This window comes from Sorex araneus, chromosome 10 (genome assembly GCF_027595985.1).
Source record: "Sorex araneus isolate mSorAra2 chromosome 10, mSorAra2.pri, whole genome shotgun sequence".
NCBI lineage: Eukaryota > Metazoa > Chordata > Mammalia > Eulipotyphla > Soricidae > Sorex > Sorex araneus.
In genome coordinates, this window is record NC_073311.1 from 53657831 (window position 1) to 53678794 (window position 20964).

Consider the following 20964-nt stretch of genomic DNA (forward strand, 5'->3'; position numbering starts at 1 on the left):
CCCCCCCCCCCCAGCCAACTCCCCAAAGCAGTGGGGTAGAACCTGGCCCAGCCCTGGGTGACCGGCCCCCCTCCCCAACTCCCCAAAGCAGTGGGGTAGAACCTAGCCTGGCCCTGGCGTGGAGGGCCGGCCGGGCAGCCAGCAAGGTCTATTTGAGGAGTAAACATGGGCATGTTTCACTGGCCACACAGGGGAAGGGCAGTGGGGGACCGAGGAGCGGGGGGGTGTCCAGACACCAAAAGCAAATTCCTTGAGCTCGTAGTTTTATCTGTGTCCCCGTTCTGGTGCCGGCATTGTCTGGGCAGCGAGAAGGAGCCGGGAAGGAGGAGATAAGCATTGGCCCAGCCCAGGCGGCAGCAGGGAGGGTCCGACAGCCGAGCAGGTGGCAGACTCTGGACCAGGATGCTTCCCGCGCCTGTGGCTGATGGGTTCTGCATGCTCCCGTGGCCATGGCCCATGCCTTCCGTGGCTGCTTTCCGTGGCTGTGGCCAGGGCCCCCGCTGCCCCCAAAGCCAGTGTGGCCTCCCCTGACCCCAGCCGGGAGATGGAGAGAAGTGCCCAGCTGGCTTTGCCATTATGGTGGGCACAGGGGAGCCAAAGAACCAGCCCTTGCGCTGGGCGACAGGGGAGGCGGGCGGGGCCCTCCAGGGGCAGCGTGGAGCCTGCAGAGGGTGGCGGGCAGAGGGTGTCCCTGAAAGTCTGCTGCCCCTGGGCAGGGCAGACGTGCCCCCCTTCGCCCCACCTACTCTCAGGGTGACTGTGCCGCTGACGTCAGGGCACTTCTGGCCGGTTCCCTGGCGCGGGGACTTTATTTTCATCACCGCGCACGGGGTGTCGCGGAACTGGAATGGGCGTGTCGCCTCCCGACCCTCTCCCGCCCCTTGTCCCCGGCCTCACCTCCTCCCGCTCCCGCCCGCCCGCCTTTATAGCTGCGGGGCGCCGTCGGGGCCGCTGTTCCAGCCCGTCCGTCCGTTCCGTTCGTCCGTCGGCGCCCAGACCCAGGGTGAGTGGGGCGCGCTGGCGCTGGGAGCGCACGGGGGGCGCCAGAGGGGGGACCCCTGGGGAGACTGGCCCTGAAGGAAAACAGAACAAAGAGCCCCGAGCTCAGGACTTCCTCTCCCGGCTCCAGCTCGGCTCCCCAGCGCAGCTCTAGGTGGGGGCTGAGGTCCGCCCTGCTGGAAGGGAAAAGAGGGAGGAAGATGTTGGGGTCCCGGGCTGGGCGTTTGCCTTGTCAGCGGTCAACCCCGGTTAGGTGACCCCGGGCAGAGCATATGGTCCCCAGAGCCCTGCCGGGAGTGATCCCTGATCACCGCCTCCCAAAAGGTGGAAGGAGGAGGAGGAGGAGGAAGAGGAGGAAGAGGAGGAGGAGGAGGAGGGGTCCCTGGCATCTGAGCCCACCCGTCTTGGGGCAGAGGCTTCGTGCGCTTGCCCCAAGGGCCACTCCTGCAAACAGGCGCCTGACAGCGATCCAGGAATTTGAAGAACTTGCCCTCGCTGACTTCTGCTGGCCGCTTCTCCTCCAGGGCTTTGTAAACAGTGCAGACGGGAAGGTTTGGAGGAACAGCCCCAGGCTGAGCCCCCTGACCCCTTTCCGCTTCTGGGCTCAGAGTGGGGGACAGGTAGGAGAGCACCTGAGCCCTTCAGGTCTGCAGGTGGGAGAAGGGACCGAGCAGATAGGGCTGGGGGTCAGGAGGGCACCATCTGGGAGAAAGCCCCACCCTCGCCTCTAAAGGTAGCCTGAGCATTCCTGAGAGAAAGGCTTCTGCCCTCGAAGGGGGGAGTCTGGTGATTGAGCCCCGGTGGGTGGGCCAGAGGGGCTGTCTGGGCTGGGCTGTGTCCCTCCACTGGGGTCTAGGGGACACCCCAGCTGCTGCCCAGGCTCAGGATGGAAGGACAGACTTGGGCGGTCACTGGTCTTCTCCCAGACCCTTCCAAGGAGAGCTGCACAAAAAGGCAGACTGGGCAGAAGACCCCCTCCCCGACACACACACACACCACACACACACACACACACACACACACACACACACCCCGACGGGGGCGGGAAGGGGCCTCTGTGTTTCTGCCTGCGCAGTTGTTCCCATTTTTTATTGCTTGTGGCCACAATACGTGGCATGTTCTACTCTTACTGGGGGATTTGGGTTGGTTGTTTGTTTTTGGTGCTCTCCGCTTGTATTTTGCAAACATCCCATGACCACCACAATAGAAACAATCATATCAAGTCGGATATCAGTGAGTGAGGCTACAGCCTCTTTTTGTAAATAAAGTTTTATTGGAACACAGACAGTCTGATTTGCCGAGGTATGCTCTCCTGCCGCTTTCAGCAACAAACACAGTTTGCCAAGCTGAAACTACCTTCGGGTCCCTACTGAAAATATTTGTTGGTCACGGGCTCTAGTGGATATCAGTGATATAATTAAGAATGGAGAGTGAATAATAAGGTATAAAAGTAGGGAATGTTTCCTTTAAAGACTTCCATAGCACATCTATAAAAATTTACCATGTTCATTGTTCATTTTGCGGATGTCACCTGCTAAGAACTGACAGGGAAGCATTAGGTCTTCTGTAACTGTGGTATTTTTGTAAATATCCATGTGTATTTCCAGGACTTTTAGACTTACATATTTTGGAGCTATAGCAGCGCATAACAGTTTATTATAGCTGTGATTCCACTGTAAGGGGTTCAGAATTAGTACTAAGCAAGCTTTTTGGTTCTTAACATGTCATTTTGGGGGCTGGAGTGATAGAATAGCAGGTAAGGAATTTGCCTTGCATGCAGCTGACCTGGGTTTGATCTCCGGCATGCCGTATGGACCCCGGAACACCGCCAGAAATTATTCCTGAGTGCTGAGCCAGGAGTAACCCCGAAGCACAGTCGAGCGTAACTTCCCCTTAACCAACCCCCCAATTTAAATAAGTTTAAAAAGATGATTTGAACTATTTGATTTTTTTTTTTTTTTTTTTGCTTTTTGGGTCACACCCGGCAATGCACAGGGGTCATTCCTGGCTCATGCACTCAGGAATTGCCCCTGGCGGTGCTCAGGGGACCATATGGGATGCTGGGATTCGAACCCGGGTCGGCCGCGTGCAAGGCAAACGCCCTACACGCTGTGCTATCGCTCCAGCCCCCTATTTGATTTTTTTTTGTCAGTAATTTATTTTACATCTAACTAAGGTCTACCTGTGTGTAGACAATGAGGGACTAGCGAATTTGGTATTTTTGGTAAGGGTTTCCCTTGCACGTGATTGAGTTGGGTTCAATCTCTGGCACCCCAGAGGGTCCCCTGGACCCTGCACCAGAACCCCACCCACTGGTGATCCCTAAGCTCAGAGCCAGGAGTAAGCCCTGAGCGTAGCTGGGTGTGGCTCAAAAACCAAAAATACAACAAAAGAATAGAAGATAGTAATGTCCCCGGAATCTACCGGCATGTTGCTGGCCCTTCTGCTTGTTTAGATCTGTCTGTTGTGGGCTAAGGATTTAGTTTTTCTCAGTTGCTCCATAGAAACTCAGCTGAGTGGTGTTATTCGGGTATTATTCATCAGTTTCCTGCCATGATGTATCATTTTGATGTCATCAGGCCTGGGTGGTTACCCAGAAAAGGGGGTTCTGGTGATCTCCCCTGGATACTTTCCATGCACAACTTCACCCAGGCAGAAATTTCTCGGGACCCCACCCTGCTGCTCTCTGAACTCAGCCTAGATAAAAACAGGAGGCTTAGCGCCACACAGAGCCGACTCCGACATTCTTCCTCTGCATTACTCACACTTGCTAATAAATAACTTGCTTTGAGCAAATACTCAGCAGTTCAGCCTGAGTCCAAAACATTTGGTCGGCAGAGCGCAGAGCACGGAGCAGAGGAAGACCAAACAAACAAACAAACAAACAAACAAAAAAAGAAGTTTTGCTCCGTTTCCTAAAGGAACTTGGGATCCGCTGGGTGAGTCACGTCTAGTCACGTCTCTACGTCATGTATTTGGAAAATGTGAGGGCCCGCAGGTTCTTCACGGGAAAGCCATGAAGACACCCACCACTGGGGAATGAGGAGAGAGTAATTTGGAAAAGCTCATGATGGGTGTTTGGGCCAAATTTGGAAGAAAGATGGCGAAGGGGCTGTGGGCAGGAGGGAGAAGGGGCTTCTTGGCTCAGAGAATGGACACGGGCGGAGGCCAGCAGCAGGCCAGGCTGGAGGTGAACTCCTGTTCCTTCCACAAGACTTGCTGGCCTGTGTAGAGGTGGAAAGAGTTTGGGAAGGGCTGGAGGAGATGGGGTGGAGGGTGTGTGTGTGTGTTGGGGGAGAACCAGTTGGAAAAATGCTCAAAAGTATCAGGGTGATGCCGCTTGTGTATCCCTGTATCACTGTCATCCTGTTGTTTGTCGATTTACTCGAGCGGGCACCAGTAACGTCTCTATTCCTCCCAGCCCTGAGATTTTAGCAGCCTCTCCTTACTCGTCTTTCCCAACGATTGGAGGCCTTTTCAGGGTGCGGGGAATGGGACCTATGGTTACTGCTTTTGGAATATCGAGTATACCACGGGGAGCCTACCAGGCTCTTGGTAGCTTGCCGAGCTTATGTATCTTGAGATAAAAGTGACTGTCGCCTTCCTCCCTCCCTTCTTCCCTTTCTTTCTCCCTCCCGCCCTCCCTTTCTAACCTTTTTTCTTCCCTTCCTCTCTTCCTTCTTCTCTCCCTCTTTCCCTCCTACCTTCTTTTCCTCCCTCCTCCTCCATCTTCCTCTCTCCCTCCCTCTCTCCTTCCCTCCCTTTCTTCCTTCCTCCCACCCTCCCTTCCTTCCCCGCTTATTTTCTCGTTCCCTCTCTTCCTTCTTCTCTCCCTCTCTCCCTCCTTCCCTCCTACCTTTTCCTCCCTCTTCTTGCCTCCCTTCCTCTGTCTCTCCATCCCTCCCTCCCTCCCACACTCCCTTCCTTCCCTGCTTCTTTCCTCCCTTCCTCTCTCTCCTCCTTCTTTTCTCCCTCCTTCCTTCCCTCCCACCTTCTTTTTCTCCCTCTCCCTTCCTTCCTCTGTTCTTCCCTTCCGCTGTCCCTTCCTTCCTCCCTCCTTCCCTCCCTTCCTCCTTTCTTCCCTTTCCTCCACCCTTCCCTCTCCTGGGTTTCTGGAAAGCTCCCTGCCTTGTTTCTTTGACCACCCCCTACCCTTCCTTTCAGCCTCAGCCTGCCTCTCCCCACGTGCTCCCCTTGTGCTCCCCACTCCTTCTCTCACTTCCTGGGTCCCACTGCTGGGGCCTCAGACCTTCCCATCCCCTGGGGACGGGGACATGGGCGGCTGTGTCCAGAGCCTGACCTTTAAGAACCATCTGATATGGGGGGGCAGCTGATTTGATGCCTTCCTTGGCGACTCTGGGTCTCGGGGTTCCTAGAGGGCCCAAGACTAGGGGTGCTGGGCGGGCAAGTGAAGACCCGTGCGGGGTCCAGCAGGGACACCCAGGGTGGCCCGGTCCCCTTCTTGGCTCCCACCGCTTGCTTAGCGCACAGCCAGCTGCCCTTGGCGTCTCTCCTACGAGGCTGGGCTTCCAGCTCCGCCAGAGATCTGGCAATTTCCGGACCCCCCCTTATTCAGCTGGTCTGTCCCTGACTGTTTGGGGGCATCCTCTGAACTCAGCCCCTCTCCGCCCCCAACACCCGCAGAGCACGTGCTCTCAGCTGAGCCACCGGCCGGCCTGGGACCCTTTTCTCAGCTCCTGCAGGGAGAACGCGCCACTGCGTGTCCGTGGGGCCTCTGGGCACCGCTGCACCTTCCTGGCTTGTGGCTCTCCAGGTGGTCAGTGTGATGGGCACAGCTGGCATGGCCTGGCCACCAGCCAGGCACCTCAGTGGGCACAGATGGACAGGACGGGACCCTGCCTGGTCTGGGACTTCTCGAGGTGGTTTGACTGGGGACAGAGGGAGGAGAGCTGCCAGGCCCCTGGGTGATTTACTGGCGAAGCAGAGATTTCTGGGGTGCTAGGATGACCGGGCATCTCACGTGGGCGACACAAGGGGCGGGGACGGTAAATCCAGGCTAGAGAATCCACAGGGAAGCCCCAGGATGCCCCCGCCTGGGTGGCCCTCGGTGGCCTCCGCTCACAGCCATCATTATTCTTTTCGTAATCCCATCGTGACTCTTATCACTGTCACATCCCTGTTGCTGAAAACGGAAACTGGCATCTTGAGGATAAAGAGAGAGTTCAGGCAGAAAGTCACTGGAAGGCGTGAGGCTTCCTGAGTTATCTGATGTCACTCCCTCGGTGGCCCTACGACAGGGATGGTTCAGGGGAGTCAGCCCCCAAGGTGGGAGACAGGAGCTGGGCTTGGACCCTGACCTACCACTCGGCCCTCATTTTGCCGAGCAGGGGTCTGTGAGTGAGAATCCGTCGTGCAAAGGGCACCGAGCCCCCAAGGGGACCCTCCCATCGCCTCCTCCTCCCCTCCTTCCCCTTCCTCTCCCTCCTCTTCTTCCTCCTCCTGCTCTCCCTCCCTTCTTCCTTCTCTCTTCCTCCCCTTCCTCCCCATCTCGTCCTCCTCCTCCACCTGCTCCCCTTCCTCCTCCTTCCCGCCTCCTCTCTCTCCTCCTTTTCCTCTCCTCCTTCCTCCCCCACCTCCTTCTCTTCCCCCATCCCCGCCCATTTTGGGGGTGGACGCCCTCCCATGGCCCGGCTCATTCTGAAGGGGATGGAGCGACTTAGGCTCTGCCGCAGGCGGGACGAGAGGAGCCGGGCAGCTGGCGGGGACTCAGCCTTCAGACACAAGGTCAAGTCCGTTGGCAAGGCAGGTGGCCCTCACAGGCAGAGTTGAACCTGGCCAGGAGGGGGCTCGGCGGCAGAGCACCTTCCTGGCCTGTGGGGGGCTCTGGGCGGGAGCCACAGCACCTGCTCCCAAGAACATAAGCCTCGGGTGTGGGAAAGGTCACGACCTGCCTTTCGGGGGGAAGCGTCTGACTGCTTCCGCGTGGCCCGGACAGCGCCCTGGCCCAGCGCCCCTCGCCGTGGGGCTTGAGCCTGGGAGCAGGACGGGGCCAGGGACCGGCAGAGGAGGCTTGTGAAGACTCGGGGACGGCCCACCCCACCTCAGAGCAGGAGCCTCTTCCCCATAGAGGGGGGCTGGGCCCCAATCTGCATGCCTGGAGACCCCCCGCGGAGCAGCAGGCACTTTGGGGGGACGCAGTGACAGGCATCTGGGAGGAGGCAGGCCTCCCTCAGGCATGGGGTAGGGGGCTCTGGAGGGAGGAAGCCCCCTGGAAGGCAGATGCAGGCGGAGGGCAGGTGGCAGGCAGTTTGGGGGGAAGAGTCGCTGCCCGGGGGTGGGGACGAGGCTGTGGGCGGGGCTGGCTGTGGCTCTTTCTTGGGGTGATGGAGATGTGCAGACTGGCCCTGTGCCGACCCGGGCCTGGCCACCGGGGCCTGGAAGGGGCTCGGGACTCCCATAGCCATGTCTCTTGGTGGAGCCCATGGATTTGGGGTGTCCGTGGGGTTCATGCCCTTTAGCTCTGTGTGTGTGTGTGTGTGTGTGTGTGTGTGTGTGCACGGTTGTGATGGCCAGACATGGCATGCTTTGTGGCGGCACCAGGTTCCCAGATGGCAGTGCCCTCTCTGATGGGGGGAGGTTCAGGGCTGGGGTTGAACTCAGGGTTGCATGCCCACTAATCGGCCACACAATAAGTCGCACATCCCCTATAAGTCACACACACACACACACACACACACACACACACACACACACACACTGTCCATTGTCGGACCCTTGTCATTGAGCCCCAAGGGGCTGGGCTCTCACACTGACTCTGCCTGGGGCGTCTGGTCTCTGCCTTCTGCTGTCCAGTGCTGCTGGGTCGCCTCCTGGGATGTGGACAGGGAGCACTGGGCAGGGCAGTGCCCAGTGATTCCTCTGAGAGGTGCCCGGGGGGCTGAAGGCAGGAGGAAGATGTGGGTGCCAGGTCCTTCCACCTGCTCCCTCAGACTCGGGCTTCTTCCTCTGGGGTGCTCCGAGTGGGGCACCGTCCGCCCCTATCAGCTCTGCACACGTGTCTGGTCTGCGGTTTCCCCCCGGGCTTCCTTCCCTGCGGTCAGCCACAGGCCCCGGCATCACGGATAATGGGCTATTTTGAGAGTGGGGGTCAGATCACTCTGACCAAGGCACGTTGTTGAAAGTGCTCCATTCTCTCTTGGGGATTGAGAGGCCACATTCAGCGGTGGGCAGGGATGACTCCTGACTCTGAGCTCGGGGATGACTCCTGGCAGGACTTAGAGCACCCTGCGGATGATACAGGCATTATATGGTGCCGGGGACTGGGTGCAGATATACCACCTGAAAGGTAAGTAATATGGTGATATATATATCACTGTCATCCCATTGCTCATCGATTTGCTTGAATGGGCTCCAGTAATGTCTCCATTCGTCCCTGTCACATTCAGGGGAATGAGGCCCATTATTGTTACTGCTTTTGGCATATCGAATATGCCACAAGTAGTTTGCCAGGCTCTGCTGTGCGATATTCTGCATCGCTCTCTTCCAGGTGCTTTGTTTTATAGTCTCTGGATTTTGGCCATTGATGAGATTACATGGTGCTGGGGGCAGTTTGTGGGTGTGATTGCCAAGTTACTAGAAAACGGGGGATCTGGGTGGAGGAGGCCCAGTCCTGATCTGAGCAGGCTTGGAGATCTCAGCTATGGGTCCCGTATACCTAGGTTCCTCTGCCGGTTCCTTCATGCGTGAGGCTCCTCTGAGCATGTGTAGAGTAGCCTTGAGCATGGCTGTGGCTGGGTTCTGGAGGTTTTTGGTTGCCGGGGTTCTGCTTGGGGCAAGGAGGGAAACTCAACCCGCCCCCCTCCGAGAGAGCCCCAGTGAAGACAGCCTGGCGCAGGGGCAGGAGATTCTTCATTATGTGATACTTTGTGTGCAGGCCCACTGCAACCATTGCACCTTTCCCCTTTTTATTGAAACTTACACTAGATACCACAAAGTATCACAAAGTACATATGTGTATATACATATATTTGTATGCTCAGGGATTACTCGTGGCTCTGCATGCAGGAATTATTCCTGGAAATACTTGGGGGACCATCTGGCATGCCAGGGATCAAACCTGGGACAGCTGTGTGCAAAGCAAGCATCTGATCTGCTGTGCTATTGCTCCAGCACAGATGTTCCCATTCTTAGTCACTGGTGGGGTCTGAGTGACCAGTTAGACTCCTCAGAGTGAGGTAAGCATGGAGGCAAGAAAAGGCAGCTCTGCAGAGCTTGGGGCATACAGTTTTGGGTATCCCCTGGTACCCCAAACTCAGAATGGGTGCCCCACAGACAAGGAAGAGCCCGGACTTGGTTTTCAGGAGCAACCTGTTTGGGAACCTCCTTCGTCCTCTTCCCTCTGGTTTCTGCTCTGTGCAGAAGCTCGGAGCTCTGCGGGCCATGGGGTGGGGGTGCAGGTGACAGCCCAAGGAGGGAGGTGTGTCGGTGGCATGACTGGCGGAGACCTCGGCTTCCTCTTCTACTGTCCTGAGAACTATGTCTGTTGGCCCCTCATGATGAGTCTCTCAGTGGACACGGGTGCGTGGAACTCTGGTGCCGCGTGGAGAGCCCAGCTCATGTGTTACAGACGCCTGGCCAAGAGACAGGTGCCAACACACCTGAGATCAGCAGGCCAGCTTCAGTCACACACGCAGACCCCAGCTGGCTAAGGCAGACTGGGTTGAGCCGTGGAGGCAGTTCAAGCCGAGCTTCTCAGGATTAGAAATGGGCGCACCCAAACGGAGATGCAGAGCTGGCATCTCACATCCAGAGTGGCTGCTGTCATCTGCATGTTCGTGGGCTAGGAATGAGTACTTTGTTTTAAGTCCCAGAGACATTTGCTAATTGTTTCGTGACTTGTTCCATTCCTCTAAAGCCAGAAGTTAAATCCTGCTAATCCGCTCTACTCATCCTAACTCTGTGATTACACCCTATTCATCAACCTAGCCTGACCCTAACCTGACCCTAACCTGAACTATAACCCTGACCCCAACTCTAACCCTCACCCCAACCCCAACCCAAATCCTAACCCTAACTCTAACCCTAATCCCAATCCTAACCCTAACTCTAATCCCAGCCCTAACCTCAACCCTAATCCCAATCCTAACCCTAACCTCACCCCAACCCTAACCCCAACTCCAACGCTAACCCTAACCTTATGCCTAACCCCAGCCCTAATCCTAATCCCAGCCTTAACCCTAAACCTAATCCCAAATCAACCCTAACCCTCACCCCAACCCAAACCCGAACCCCAGCCCTAACCCTATGCCTAACCCCAACTCTAACCCTAACCCCAACCCCAACCCCAACCATAACCATAACCTTAACCCCAACCCTAACCCTAACCCCAACCCCAAACCCAACCCAAACCCTAACCCCAACCCTAATCCCAACCCTTAGCCCTAAACCTAATCCCAATCCTAATCCTAAACCTAATCCCAACCCAAACCCCAACCCCAGCCCTAACTCCAACCTCAACCCCATCCCCAACCCTAGCCCTAACCCCAACCCTAACCCTAACTCCAACCATAACCTTAGCCCCAATACTAACCCTAACCCCAACCCTAACCCCAACCCTAACCCCAACCCTAACTTCAACCCCAACCCCAATCCCAAATCTATCTCCAACCCCAACCCCAACCCCAACCCCAACCCTAGCCCTAACCCTAGCCCAGCTCCCAGAATGGCCGCTTTCAGGTCCTGCCTCTAGTTTCCCACTACTGCCCCCAATTTCTGTTCTTGACACATAATGTCAGGACAAGCCAGCTCTGGCTGGCGCTGCTTCATTCCTGTCCCTCGCCTGTTCTGTTCTCGTGCACAGACGCGGTGCTGTGCATAGCCGTGCCGCACTGATGTCACACATTCCCGTGCTGCCCGTTGCTAGGTGGAAGGACCGTGTGCACATGGTGCTTCTTCTCCACGCGCAGGCAATTCTGCCTGGCTCCGGGCTGGGATTCTGTCCACAGCGTGGAAGGGGCTGCCTGGCGTGGCCTGGGCAGAGGGCGGGGATCCCCGGGCTCTGGGGTTGATCTCGCACCCTGCAGTGGTCATGCTCCTTCACGGCACTGCGGGAGTGAGGAATCCAAACTCTGGTTGCTCTAGGGACAGAGGGGCCAGCCCCTCCGTACCTGCTTCTCTCTGGCTCGATCCCTGGCCTCGGAGAACACACGTGGTTTCACCGCTCTGCTTTGTGACGGGGTCGCTCCACACCCGTCCCTCCCCAAACCCTTGCCAGAACGTTCTGGTCAGAACCTTCTATGGCTCCGTTGAAGTCTAGTCTCTTACTGGGAAGAGACCAAGGGAAGAGAGATCCGTGCACAGGCAGGAGGCAGTGACCCTAAGCGGGAGAGGGAGGGTGTTGGCAGAGGCTGGACACTTGCTCAGCCAGGTCCCAGCTCCATCCCTTGCCCAGAGCCCTTTGGGGACACATGGCTGCAGGAGGTGGACAAACTCCTTTGCTTCCCGTTTCCAAATGCTCTTCTCCGGTTCTTCATCCTGATTCTCTGGTGATCTCGATTTCATGGGGATTAGGAAGCCAGCGGGGCCTTGGAGAGACGGACAGGACAGACAAACTGCCAGCACATTCCCCCCTCCCCCTCCCCCATACACCACATTTCTACTTAGAGCAGATTTCCTGTGTCCGAGGCTAAACTGAAAGTGTGGGGTCAGGAACACCAGAGTTGGTTTATGGGACAGTGATGAGGGAGGCGGGGAGGAAGGGAGAGGGGAGAGGAAGGGGGGAGAGAGAACCAGAGAAAGGAGAGGGAGGGAGGCTTAAGGGGAGGAGAGAGAGAGAGAGAGAGAGAGAGAGAGAGAGAGAGAGAGAGAGAGAGAGAGAGAGAGAGAGAGAGAGAGAGAGAGAGAGAGAGAGAGAGAGAAGGGACGGAGGGAAAAGAGGCGAGGGGGAAGGGGGAGAGGCAAAGGTGAAGGGGGGGAACAAGGAGAGAGAGGGAGAGGAAGAGGGAGGGCAGGAGAAGAGGGAAAGACAGGGAGAGGATAGACGTTTGGTAGATACGGGGTCACTGGCATACATCTGGATTCTGGGGTCAGATTTAAATTCTGCCTCTGACATTTCCTGTCCATTTGCTAACGGGCAAATATTGACCTCTCCCTGACTCAGTTTCCTCATCTATAGAGTAAGGATAATAATACTGACCTCATGTTGTTACAGAATCAAGCTGTGTATATGATCTACATACCCGTTCACAAACTGCACACACACCTGTATATACATATACATAGACCCACATATATGTACACAAACATACATACAGTGCATGCATGCCAGAAACACATGTGCTCAATACACACATATTTTCATATACACACAGATATAAAGATGAAAAAACATCCAGTTGCTTAGACACTTAGAATTTCTTTCTTATTTTTTTTTTGGGGGGGGGTGGTTTTGGGACCACACCCGGCGATGCTTAGGCCTTACTCCTGGCTCTGCACTCAGGAATTACTCCTGGGGGTGCTTTGGGACCATATGGGATGCCGGGGATCGGGGATCGAACCTGGGTTGACCCCATGCAAGGCAAATGCCTTCCCTGCTGTGCTATTGCTCTAGGCCCCCAGAAGAGTTTCTCATCCGGAGTGAAAATGAATGTTGGAGCCTTAACTATTTCCTGGGTGTTCCCTTTCTCACACCTGGGCCCCCGCCCCCGCCCCGCGTCCCTGGGGAACGAGAGCCTTGACTGCCAGCATTCCCCACCTCTCTGCGGGGAGAGATGGAGGGGCCAGCTCAAGGAGAGGGGTCCCGGGGCCCATCTGGGTCAAGTCTGGCCTCCGCTCCCTGCAGAGGGCCAGTTGCTTCCCGGGGGAGCGGGGAGCACAGAGACCGGGTGCGAGCTCGCCCCTGGCCCTCTCGGAGCAAGGGCTCGCTTCGAGCTCCGAGTTAGCCTGCTCTTCCCTAGGTGCCACAAAGCTTCCCCTCAGGGGGCCGGGGACTCTTCTTTCTGGACCGAGACCCCAGCTTCGCCCCTGAGCCTGGGGACTCTGGTTTTGGGGGAGGGTTCTCAGTGTGTGTGTGTGGGGAGCGGGAGATGAAGGCTGTCCTCTCCTTCCCTGGCCTTTGCAGTGGTCCAGGAGGGCGGTGGAGAAGAGCGAGGAGGCTCCTTGGTGCGGGTTGTGGGGGGCAGAGCCCTGGCGAGCTGACCCTCTGCTCTGGGCCAGGGTTCTGCAGGGGCCTCACCCGCTGTCCCGCCTTTGCAGGAACATAATGTCGGCCTCAACCACCCGGCCCCCCGGCTGCGGCTCGAGCCTGCTCCCCAAGTACTTTAGACTTTGTGACACGAATCAGATTTGGGGCATCGTCCTGGAGGCTCTGGCCGCCTTGGGGGCGGTGACCACGGTGGCCTTCATCCTGGCCCTCTTCATCCTCGTCTGCAAAGTGCAGGACTCCAGCAAGAGGAAGCTGCTGCCCACGCAGTTCCTCTTCCTGCTGGGGGTGCTGGGGGTCTTCGGCCTCACCTTCGCCTTCATCATCCACCTGGACCGCACCACGGGCCCCACGCGCTTCCTCCTCTTCGGCGTCCTCTTCGCCCTCTGCTTCTCCTGCCTCCTGGCGCACGCCCTGACGCTGACCAGGCTGGTGTGCGGCCGGAAGCCCCTGTCCCTGCTGCTCATGCTGGCCCTGGCCATGGGCCTCAGCCTGGTGCAGGACGTCATCGCCGTGGAGTACGTGGTGCTCACCATGAACAGGACCCACGCCGACGTCTTCTCCCAGATGACCCGCGAGCGGCGCAACGAGGACTTCGTCCTGCTGCTCATCTACGTCATGCTGCTGATGGTGCTGACCTTCCTGGCTGCCTCCCTCACCTTCCGCGGCACCTTCTCGGGCTGGAAGAGGCACGGGGCCCACATCTACCTCGCCTCGGTGCTCTCCATCGTCATCTGGGTGGCCTGGATCACCATCCTCTTCCTCCACCGCTTCGGTCCCCAGTGGGACGACACCATCCTCAGCACCGCCCTGGTGGCCAACGGCTGGGCCTTCCTGCTGGCCTATGTCCTCCCCGAGTTCTGCCTGCTCACCAAGCAGCAGAACCCCCTGGACTACCCCGTCGAGGACGCCTTCTGCAAGCCGCAGCACATGAAGCAGCAGAGCTACGGCGTGGAGAACAGAGCCTACTCGCAGGAGGAAATCACCCAAGGTACAGGGGCTGGCGGGCACGGGGTTCTGTGTAGAAAGTTCGAGACTTAGGTCGTGGGATCTTCTCGTGGGAGCAGCAGGCAAAAGGATCCGGGTTCTTGAGGCTCCGACCCCCTTGAAATCATCCAGCTGGGGAGGGGTGGGGGCGGAGAGACGGGAACTGTGTGAGGCACTTGCCCTGGGAGTGGCTGACCCCAGTTGGATCTCTGGCACCATTTGGGGTCTCCGGGCGCCCCCAGGAGTGAGCCCTGAGCACAGAGTCTGGATGAAACCTTGGGCACTGCCAGGTGTGGCCCCCAGACCCAACCCAAACAAGTGAAAAACTTTCCCGCTAGGTTGATGCTGGGACTGAAGTGATAGCACAGCAGGTAGGGTGTTCGCCTTGCACGCGGTCGACCTGGGTTCGATTCTTCCACCCCTCTCGGAGAGCCTGGCAAGCTACCAAGAGTATCTCGCCCGCATGGCAGAGCCTGGCCAGCTACCCATGGTGTATTCAATATGCCAAAAACAGTAACAACAAGTCTCATGATGGAGACGTTACTGGTGCCTGCTCGAGCAAATCTCTGAGCAACGGGATGACAGTAACAGTGACAGGTTGATGCAAGTAGACCTAAAAGTGGGTTCTAGAGTCTTAGTCTGGAACTCTCTACCATGCCTGGTGGGTTTCTCTGAGTTCCGCTAAGAGGCAGTGGAGAAGGAACACTTCGAGCACTTCCTAGGGAGGAGAGGATGGGATGGTTCCCCGAGGGAGGGCCTGAGACATTCCTTCCAGGAAAGCCGCCCCTTGCATGCATGGAGCCATGGCCAGAGCATGGGGGCGGGAGCCCCTAGCTCACCTGGGGTGCGAGCCCAGGAAGTACTGAGGGTTCCGAGCTACTGTCCGTCTGGGCAGAGATGGTGTCTGACCACCAAGTCGCCATAAAGGAATCAGAGTTTCACTTGCCCGGAGCCGGGCCGAGCTACCCGCCCCACAGGCCCGCAGAACCCAGGGGGCCTGGCTCTTAAGGGTCCTTTACGGGAGCTCCAGGGTGTCCGTCTGTCCGTCTGGGGAGCTAATCGGGAGAGAGGCGGAGGGCCAGGGAGATCTGAGGCCAGGCTTGGAGCTCCAGCTGAGCATTTTATAGAAGCCCCAGAAAGTCTGAGGTGCGAAGGTACTTCCGGGTGTGTCCATGGTCCGTTCCTTCCCTGGGCACTGGGCAGCCTGCAGGATGCGGTGGGAGGGCAGGTGGGGGCGGTGTCCCTCCGTCCCCTCCCCGACACTCCCTGTTCTTATCCCTTCCTTCTCTGTTCCCTCTCAGCCTGCTTCCCACTCACTTCCTTGGCTGTTGGCCCTCGAGTCCTTCCTGCCACCCTCGCACTGGCCCCCTGTGTCCACGCCTTTACCCAGCCCTCCGGGGACGTCCCCAGCCAAGACGGCGCGGCCTTGGCTCACTCACGGGGCGCTGGTCTCGCCTGCCTCGGGGCTCCTGCGCCTTCTTCCCTTCTCTTCACCTTTCCCAGAGATTCCTCGCGGCCCCGCCCCCTCTCTGTGCCTCCTCTGACTTCTCTTATCACAGCCTCATTCCTCACTTATCTGGGCAGCTGGCAGAGGCTGCCCCGTCTGGATCTGCCTCAGGTGGGGCCCCCGGGTCACTCCTGTCTCCGCAGGTGGGAGCAGCAGTGCAGTGGGGGGGGGGGGGAAGGGCTTGAGTCATAGCCTGCTGAGCTCAGGCTTACTCCAGGGCTCGGGACCACCCGGGGTGCCGGGGATCAAACTTGGGTCACTGCGGGCCAGGCCAGCGCCCTGCCCACTGTGCTGTCTCTCTCCAGCTTGCAGGGCCGGGGTGGGGGTTGGGATTCCTCAGACGTACCACAGCGTTAGGCAGGAAGTGAATGGAGACTTGTCGCATTTCTCCTCCAATGCGAGCTAGAATCTCTCAGATTCCCCCAAATGCCAAGAGAATAATCATCGATAAATTCAAAGAACAGCAGAAGCCATTTCCCTACCGTCGGGGCGACGGAGGCAGTGGGTGAGTCGCAGTGACTCATGCAGGGAACGCCTGTGGCATGGCCTATGTCCGAAAAGACGGGCTTCCTCTCTCGTGAGCCCCATTCAACGACACACTACACCGTGGTAGGCCAGTATTCCCTCAGCACGTCAAGGTTCTGCCAACACCATGCTAGTGAGATTATGACTATATTCGCAGAGTATAATGAAATAATGTAAAGCAGTTATGTTATTTTATTTTGGTCATTAAATAATCTTATTTATTTTTATTATTGTTCACTTTGATAGCACAGGGGTAGAGCATTTGCCTTGCACGTGGCCAACTAGGGTTTTATTCCTCCGTCCCTCTTGGAGAGCCTGGCAAGCTTCCAAGAGTATCCCGCCCACATGGCAGAGCCTGGCAAGCTCCCCGTGGCATATTCGATATGCCAAAAGCAGTAACAAATCTCGAAATGGAGACATTACTGGTGCCCGCTTGAGCCAGTCGATGAACAATGGGACGACAGTGCTACAGTGCTATTGTTCTGGGGGCCTCCAAGCAGTGCTCAGGGCAGGGATGGAGGCCAGTGCCAGGACTCCAGACGGGCATAGGTCAGTGCAAGGGGAGTGGGCAGGGCGGATGGGGTCTCCCTGCGGCCCCGGCTGCTCCCAGCTCACGGCTTCAGCCCGTGGGTGCTCCCAGCTCACGGCTTCAGCCCATGGGTGCTCCCAGGCTCCCAAGGTCCCTACCGGCAGGACGCGGAAATGTGGATCATGGGGTTGATGCCAGCCTCTGAGAAGTGACTCGCGGGAGGGCCTGGCGGGGCTCAGGGTCCCACCTTCACCCTTTTCCCTCCCTCCTACAGGTCTGGAAGAGATGGGGGACACGCTCTACGCCCCGTACTCCACCCACTTTCAGCTGCAGGTCAGTGGGGCTGCTCTGCCGGCCCAGCCTCCCTCGCATCGTGCCCTGCAGTGTGGCTGCGAGTGTGGCTGAGAGTGTGGCTGTTAGTGTGACTGTGAGTGTGGCTGAGAGTGTGGCTGTTAGTGTGACTGTGAGTGTGGCTGCGAGTGTGGCTGTTAGTGTGACTGTGAGTGTGGCTGCGAGTGTGGCTGAGAGTATGACTGTGAGTGTAACTGTGAGTATGACTGTGAGTATGACTGTGAGTATGACTGGCTATGAGGGTGGCTGTGAGTGTGGCTGTGAGTGTGGCTGCGAGTGTGGCTGTGAGTGTGGCTGTGTGTATGACTGTGTGACTGTGAGTATGACTGTGAGTGTGGCTTCGAGTGTGACTGTGAGTGTGACTGTGAGTGTGGCTGTGTGACTGCGAGTGTGGCTGTGTGACTGTGAGTGTGGCTGCGAGTGTGGCTGTGAGAGTGGCCAGCGGTGACACCGGCAAAGACTGTGCTAACTCCACTGGGCGCTCGGTCTTGGCTATGGCCTGCGTGTGGGGGTGGGGGCCCCTCTGGGGAGAGCTCTGACGCCCGCTCTTCTCCCCAGCCCCAGAACCCGCAGAAGGACTTCTCCATCCCCCGCGCGCAGACGCACACCAGCCCGTACAACAACTACGAGGGCAGGAAAGACGGCAGCTAACTCGGCCCGCGGAGCACGGAGCGGCCCACACGGCAAGTCAGCCCACGCGGGTCCCCCGGGCCCCTCGCAGAGCACTGGAGAGTGCTGGCCTCCCGGCCTGGACCGCCGGACACTTTAAGGAACTTCTTTTCGGTGGGACCTTCCAGTGCACCCCCTCCTCTCCCTGCCATTCAGCCTGTGACTAGAGACTCGCCCAGCCTCGGGCTGGCTCGGGGACCCTCCGGGAGCCCACCTTGCGAGTCTGCAGAGCAACAGCGAGCCCAGCCCTGGCGCTGTCCTGGCCGGATCCACACTGGAAGCCAGTTTCCTGGCACCCCGCATCTCGCCTGGGCACGGAGCACCCTGGCCTTGCTTCTCTTAGTGACACTGCAGAGCTCAGGGGCTGTCTGGGGTCCCTGGCACCACCGGGTTCCCTGTGGCGCTGTTCCCATGCCTACTGCCACCCCTTCCCTGATCTCTCCTGCACACACGCCCCCCACCTCACCTCAGAGTTCACCGGCACCTCACTGGTGTGGATGAGCCCCTTACTCTGGACTTGGGGGTGGGGGGAACTTGGGTGCTGTTGTCACTGTCTCTTCCGGTCCTTACTCCTCCTCCCCCCCTTGCTCCTTCGCCTCGTGAAGAGATTGACGCTGTGCTCATCTTCTGCATCTGTAAGCGGGCACTGTCTCCTGCTGACGCGGAGGGGGTCCTTGTACAATAAGTTATTCTTTCCCTCACGGAAATGCAATAAAGAAGCATGTGGGGGCAACAAGTGCCTAGCCCTGGGCACCAGGGGGCGCTGGCGGGCTGCCCAAAGCCCAAGTTCAACGGCCCCTGTGTTACGTGTCTCGGCTCCCTCTCCTCCCCACGCAAACCCAGTGTGTTTCCTTCCATTTTTGAGGGTGAGGGGAGGAGCGTGAAGGGGTCACGGACCCTGGGCCCAGCCAGGCAGTGGCAGCCGCACAGGAAAGGCAGGGTGGGGGCCTCAGAGCCGCTCTCATGGTTAACTTGAGGTTAAATTGTGGGAGAGGACAAACCCAGATTCCGTATTTGACAGATTTGGTTCACAATACCTCTCGAGATGTCACGCAATTATTATTGGGTTAATCCCACGAGTGGCTCCGTGGGGCAGGGCAGCCGGAAATGGTGTCAGAACAATGAAAAATAAATCACTTGTGTACAGAAATGGAGTGACGTTTTAAAGCATTCCTCACCTGCGTGAGGGAAGTCCCTTCAAAAGCCTCATTCCAAGCTTTTCGGGGAGAGGTGAGCGAGCCATGAGGCTGACTCAGAGAGATTTATGGCCCACAGCTATTTGGTTGATTGTGTCTCACATGATTTTGCCCTAACATTAGCCTCATTTTGTGTTGAAAAGAGGGAAATACCTAAGAATGATCTAGATTCTTCTGGAGCATTCCAGTCTTTTCCAAGAGGAAAAGCAACAGCTTCCTGTATGATAACTATCACAGACTAGGTACCTCACCCCTCTGCACTTTTCTATCAGCCACGCAAGGGGGCCTGAGGGAAAGCTTGAGCCACAGAAGATTCTGGAACTGATGTCTCCATAGTGAAATCGGCTGCCTGGTTTGTCTTGTGCTTGTATTGTGTGTCCCTCTGTTGCAAAAACAGGGAGTGTTTGTTGAAACGGCACTTCTGGACGTTGGGTTTCCTGAGTCTAGATACACAGGCCCTCGGCTCACCAGGGTCCCTTTCCCCGTGTGGTGGGACAGCGCCTGTCACGGTGTGGCTGCGGGCCCGTCGGGCTTATGTCTTCTGCACTTAACTCATTTCTTCAAAGAGGACCACCACGGGGGCGGAAACATCACCACCTGGAGGCTGAGCGGCAACACAGAATGTGCAAACTTAGCCCAAGTCAGCCTTGGGGGATGCCTCTGGCTGATGGCTGGGGGCCCCAGAAGGCGTCTCTGAGACCAGTGGGTGGTAATGAAAGGACGCAGCTAGGGCGCCTTCATCTTTCATTGTCAGGTGGACTCTCGAAGCCCCAGGATGCCATCCCCCATGAGACCACTAGATGGCAGCAAAACACCAGGAATCAATCATTCATTCGGGTCTTAGTGGCTTTGGGGTGGCAGTGGGGGGTGGGGGGTGGGGGTGGGTCGAGACAGACCTGCAGACCTTCCTGAGCGCTGCTGATGGTAAAAGCTATCATGTTTTGGCTTTGGGGTTTGAAGGCCACACCCGGCGGTGCTCAGGGCTTACTCCTGGCTCTGCGCTCGGGAACCACTCCCAGTGGTGACCATACGGGGTGCCAGGGGTTGACCGTGGGTCAGCCACGTGCAAATGCCCTTGAAGCTTCATGAACACGCTGGTCAAAGGCTGGGGTCATGCCTCTGAGCAGGGGAAGTCCAAGGCCCACGATGTGCGTCCTTCATGGCACCCCAATCTGCAACGTGGGTTCACACCAAGGCACACTGACCAAATTTTGCAGAGGACATAAAAACGAGGCAAGATCAAATAATAAAACTGGCACAAAGGACAGGGAGGAAGATCCCAAGCCAAGAATTTTGCTTCCTAGATTTAAATGTAACCGTGCTCCCCAGATAAATGACAGAAATGTAGGCTGGAAAGGCTTAGCTTGATGGTAGTTCTCTCTCTCTCTCTCTCTCTCTGGTAAATAAGATACTTCATTTAAACACCACGGTTTACAAAGCCGCTCATAATATAGCTATTTTGGGCTTTCGATGTTCCAACACCAATCCTACCACCAAAGTGACCTTCCTCGATAGCGTTTTTTGTGAGCAAGACAGGAGTACGTCTGTGAGGACCAGGGGAGTGGGTGCACAGACAGGAAATCCAGGCTCTGGGCACCCCGAGACGGTTCTGATTTCCTGGTGTGGTGGCACCCTGCCTGGGGGTATGCCCACCACGTCTGAGGGTTCAGCCCCTTTGGGTGCATCTCACTGCCTCTGTGACAAGCGGCTGTCACTAGCAGGCAGTGCAGAGAGAATGGGACTGAGACGGCCCCCTAGACAGTGATGGCCGGCAGGATGGCCGTGGACATGCTGGCTCCGAGCCCGGCCCGGAAGTGCTCTGTGTGCACAATACCATTCCGTGTTTCTAAAGACCGTGGGTGGTTAGGAGCCTCACCCCCCTTTGAGTTAGCAGCTGCAGAAGGGGGCACCCCGCAAGTGAGATAAAGCTTACGGGGTCGAGCTGCCCGGTGTTAGCGTGGGCAGGGGGAGCTAATGGGCACTCTGGTCTGTGTGTGTGGGACCCCGCCTGGTTTCTGTAGGAGCGGTCCCGTCTGCCCTC

At 57.4% G+C, this 20964-nt stretch overlaps 1 protein-coding gene across 1 annotated transcript; it reads left to right on the forward strand.

Annotated features, from left to right (window-relative positions):
- The first annotated feature begins 952 nt into the window (after positions 1-952).
- Positions 953-19749, forward strand: GPRC5A (G protein-coupled receptor class C group 5 member A). Its single transcript, XM_004611375.2, has 4 exons — positions 953-1003; positions 13213-14150; positions 16982-17040; positions 17617-19749. Exons 2-4 carry the CDS (start codon positions 13220-13222, stop codon positions 17707-17709), a joined length of 1083 nt encoding a protein of 360 aa, XP_004611432.2. The 5' UTR covers positions 953-1003; positions 13213-13219; the 3' UTR covers positions 17710-19749.
- The last annotated feature ends 1215 nt before the right edge of the window (positions 19750-20964 follow it).

Bases quoted from the DNA above. Each gene is read 5' to 3' on its own strand.
- GPRC5A (XM_004611375.2), top strand. From the start codon at position 13,220: ATGTCGGCCTCAACCACCCGGCCCCCCGGCTGCGGCTCGAGCCTGCTC. The intron at 14,151-16,981 runs GTACAGGGGCTG...TCCCTCCTACAG, and splicing joins GCAGGAGGAAATCACCCAAG to GTCTGGAAGAGATGGGGGAC. The intron at 17,041-17,616 runs GTCAGTGGGGCT...TCTTCTCCCCAG, and splicing joins CCACCCACTTTCAGCTGCAG to CCCCAGAACCCGCAGAAGGA.